This window comes from Dasypus novemcinctus, chromosome 14 (assembly GCF_030445035.2).
Source record: "Dasypus novemcinctus isolate mDasNov1 chromosome 14, mDasNov1.1.hap2, whole genome shotgun sequence".
Lineage (NCBI taxonomy): Eukaryota > Metazoa > Chordata > Mammalia > Cingulata > Dasypodidae > Dasypus > Dasypus novemcinctus.
Window position 1 is genome coordinate 5,693,256 of NC_080686.1, and position 2,839 is coordinate 5,696,094.

General features: G+C 44.3%; 1 protein-coding gene across 1 annotated transcript; it reads left to right on the forward strand.

The window, feature by feature from the left end:
* Window positions 1-1,415: 1,415 nt before the first annotated feature.
* Window positions 1,416-2,348, forward strand: LOC101444130 (olfactory receptor 13A1-like). The gene has a single exon (XM_004479167.2). It carries the CDS (start codon window positions 1,416-1,418, stop codon window positions 2,346-2,348), a length of 933 nt encoding a protein of 310 aa, XP_004479224.1.
* Window positions 2,349-2,839: the final 491 nt, after the last annotated feature.

Consider the following 2,839-nt stretch of genomic DNA (forward strand, 5'->3'; position numbering starts at 1 on the left):
AATTTATGCATTTCATCTATATTTTCAAATTTATTGCCTAAATATTATCATAATATTATCTTATTATCATCATAATTTCTATACAATTTGTTGTTATCATCTCTCTTTCCTTCTTGTTAATGTTGATTAATGTTTTCTCCCCTTTTTATTCTTAGTTTTTCCTGCCAAGCTGTTATCCAATTGTCAATCTCTCCATATGATAAGCTTTTACATTTGGTCATATTAGCTGCCCTTTGTTTTATTTCATTGATTTCTAATCTTATCTTAATTATTTTTGGCTTTCTACTTACTTCATATACAACAGGCTTGGTTTGTGTCTTCTTAAAGTAGGAACAGATTGCTAATTTTAAATCTTTCCACTCTCTTTTAAGATATAGTTATTTGTAATGTAATTTAAGGGTATAAATTTCTTGGATGTGAGATAAGAAATATGTAAAACAGTATCATCTGCTCAGTGAACAAATGTGTCTTCAAAACCTACCATACCAGGTGCTAAAGATATGACAATGAGTCAGAGAGGTGAGGCCCTGCTCTGATGGAACCTAGACCTGAGACTTGGGTGACTGAGGGGCTGGGTGGGTGAGATACATGCACTGAGGAAACAAACAGTAGGGGAGCAATGGTGATGGGTTTGTGTTTGAAGGGTCTGTAGTTCATCAAAGCACAAAGACCACAGAAGTTCTTGGGATTCATGGGTCTAGCGTTCTGGAGGGAGATGACCTGGAGTGATAGATATGAGATGACAAACTGGAGAAAGAATAATCCAGAGTACTGGGATGATGGACCAAGAGAACACAGGGTTAGAAAAGATCCCCAAAGAACAGCAATGAGGAATCATTCACACAAATGGAGAGGTAAGAAGAGTGCCATTTTAACATAGTTGAAGAATGGGTCCTGAGAGAAAAGATCTTGTCAGATGCTACGTAGAGGCTCAACAATTACCCATTGTAGGGAGCTGATGCTGTGGCAGCAGGAGGCAAAAGCAGCATCTCCATGGGCATGCCAGTTCATTGTGATAGATGGAGGGGACAGAGAGACTGAAGGAATAGACATCCTTTTCAAGGGACTGTCTCCTTAGCCTTATGTAGAGGAAGGTTGGGGTGTTGGTAGGTGGTCCCCAGAATAAAAATCTAGAGGACACATTTTTCAATGGGAAAATGAAAAGAAAAGTCAATGAAGGATATTTAGTTTTCAGAAAAGCATTTGGGTGGCTTCTGGTTGAGGATAAGAGCTTCATCAGTTAATCCAGTTGATTCATTCCCTTTCTGAGAATAAGGTATGTACTAAAATGGTCACCCAAGGAAACATGAGCCGAAGTGTGTCATGTCACCTCTGCAGAGAACTGAGGTTTTCCAGAGGGAGGGGACAGAGCAGATGACTACATGAAGTGGGGCCCTGCAGACTTGCCCAACCACATGAGGAAGTCCAACCAGACACTGGTGATGGAGTTTATACTGCAGGGGTTCTCAGAGCATCCTGAACTGCGGCTGCCCCTGCTTGGCTGTTTCCTCTCCCTCTATGCTGTGGCACTCATGGGCAACACTCTAATCATTGCCACCATCACCTGCAGCCCCACCCTCCACAGACCCATGTACATTTTTTTATTCAACCTGGCCACCATGGACATCATCTCTACCTCCTCTGTGATTCCCAAGGTGCTGTTGGGCTTGGCCTCAGAGGAAAACACCATCTCCTTCCAGGGATGTATGGCCCAGCTCTTCTTCCTTGTCTGGTCTGCATCTTCTGAGCTGTTGTTGCTCACAGTCATGGCCTATGACCGTTATGTGGCTATCTGCCGGCCATTGCATTATGGGACCCTAATGAGCCTGCAGCTCTGTGTGGCGCTGGCTGCAGCAGTCTGGGCTGTTTGTGCCCTGAACTCATCCATCAACACTGGTCTGATGGCACAGCTGTCCTTCTGTGGCCCCAATGTCATCGCTCACTTCTTCTGTGAAATCCCACCACTATTGCTACTCTCCTGCAGTTCCACCCATTTGAGCAGCATCATGACTCTCTTGGCTGATACCTTCTATGGATTCATAAACTTCCTGCTCACCCTCCTATCTTATAGTTGTATCATTGCCAGCATCCTACGCATTCACTCAGCCAAGGGAAAGTGGCGGGCTTTCTCTACCTGTTCCTCCCACCTCATTGTGGTCTCCATCTACTACTCAGCTGCATTCTGTGCCTACATCAGTCCAGCCTCTAGTTACAACCCTGAGAGAAGCAAACTTGCAGGAGTTCTTTACACAGCTCTAAGCCCCACCCTTAATCCACTCATCTACACACTGAGGAACAAGGATGTCAAGGAAGCCCTAGGGAAACTCTTCCCTTTTTGTAGACATTAAATGCTATTCTTCTACACTGTGCAGCCCTGTGCCCTCTTTCAGAAGACCAGGTTTATAGAAGTAAGGCCTAGCTATAATAATTTTAACAAAAGCATCCTCAGTTGTGGGTGCTGTGCTAGTTGTGGTTTAGATGGTCTAGTTGGTTTGTTTTACCTGCATGGATCTAATGCACTGGCCCCAGCATGGTATCTCATAATACGAGTACCTAATAAACTATGGGTCTATAGTACCAGACTTGCTTTTTCTGAGGCAGTCCTTTTGTACCCTGGGAAACACGCCTGGCTTGGAGTGACCTCCCAGAGAGCCCTGACCCTTAAAGCTGTTCCCTAGGCCTGTCATTTTCCATTCTTCCTTAGATGACATTTCCCCTTCCTTGCATCCCAAGCTCAAACTTATAGGGATGACCAGTTGTACCACTATTGGACCTCTTTGGCCCCATATATTGTCCCTACCAATGCTTTGCTTCCAGCTATGCACTTGCCCACAGTGGT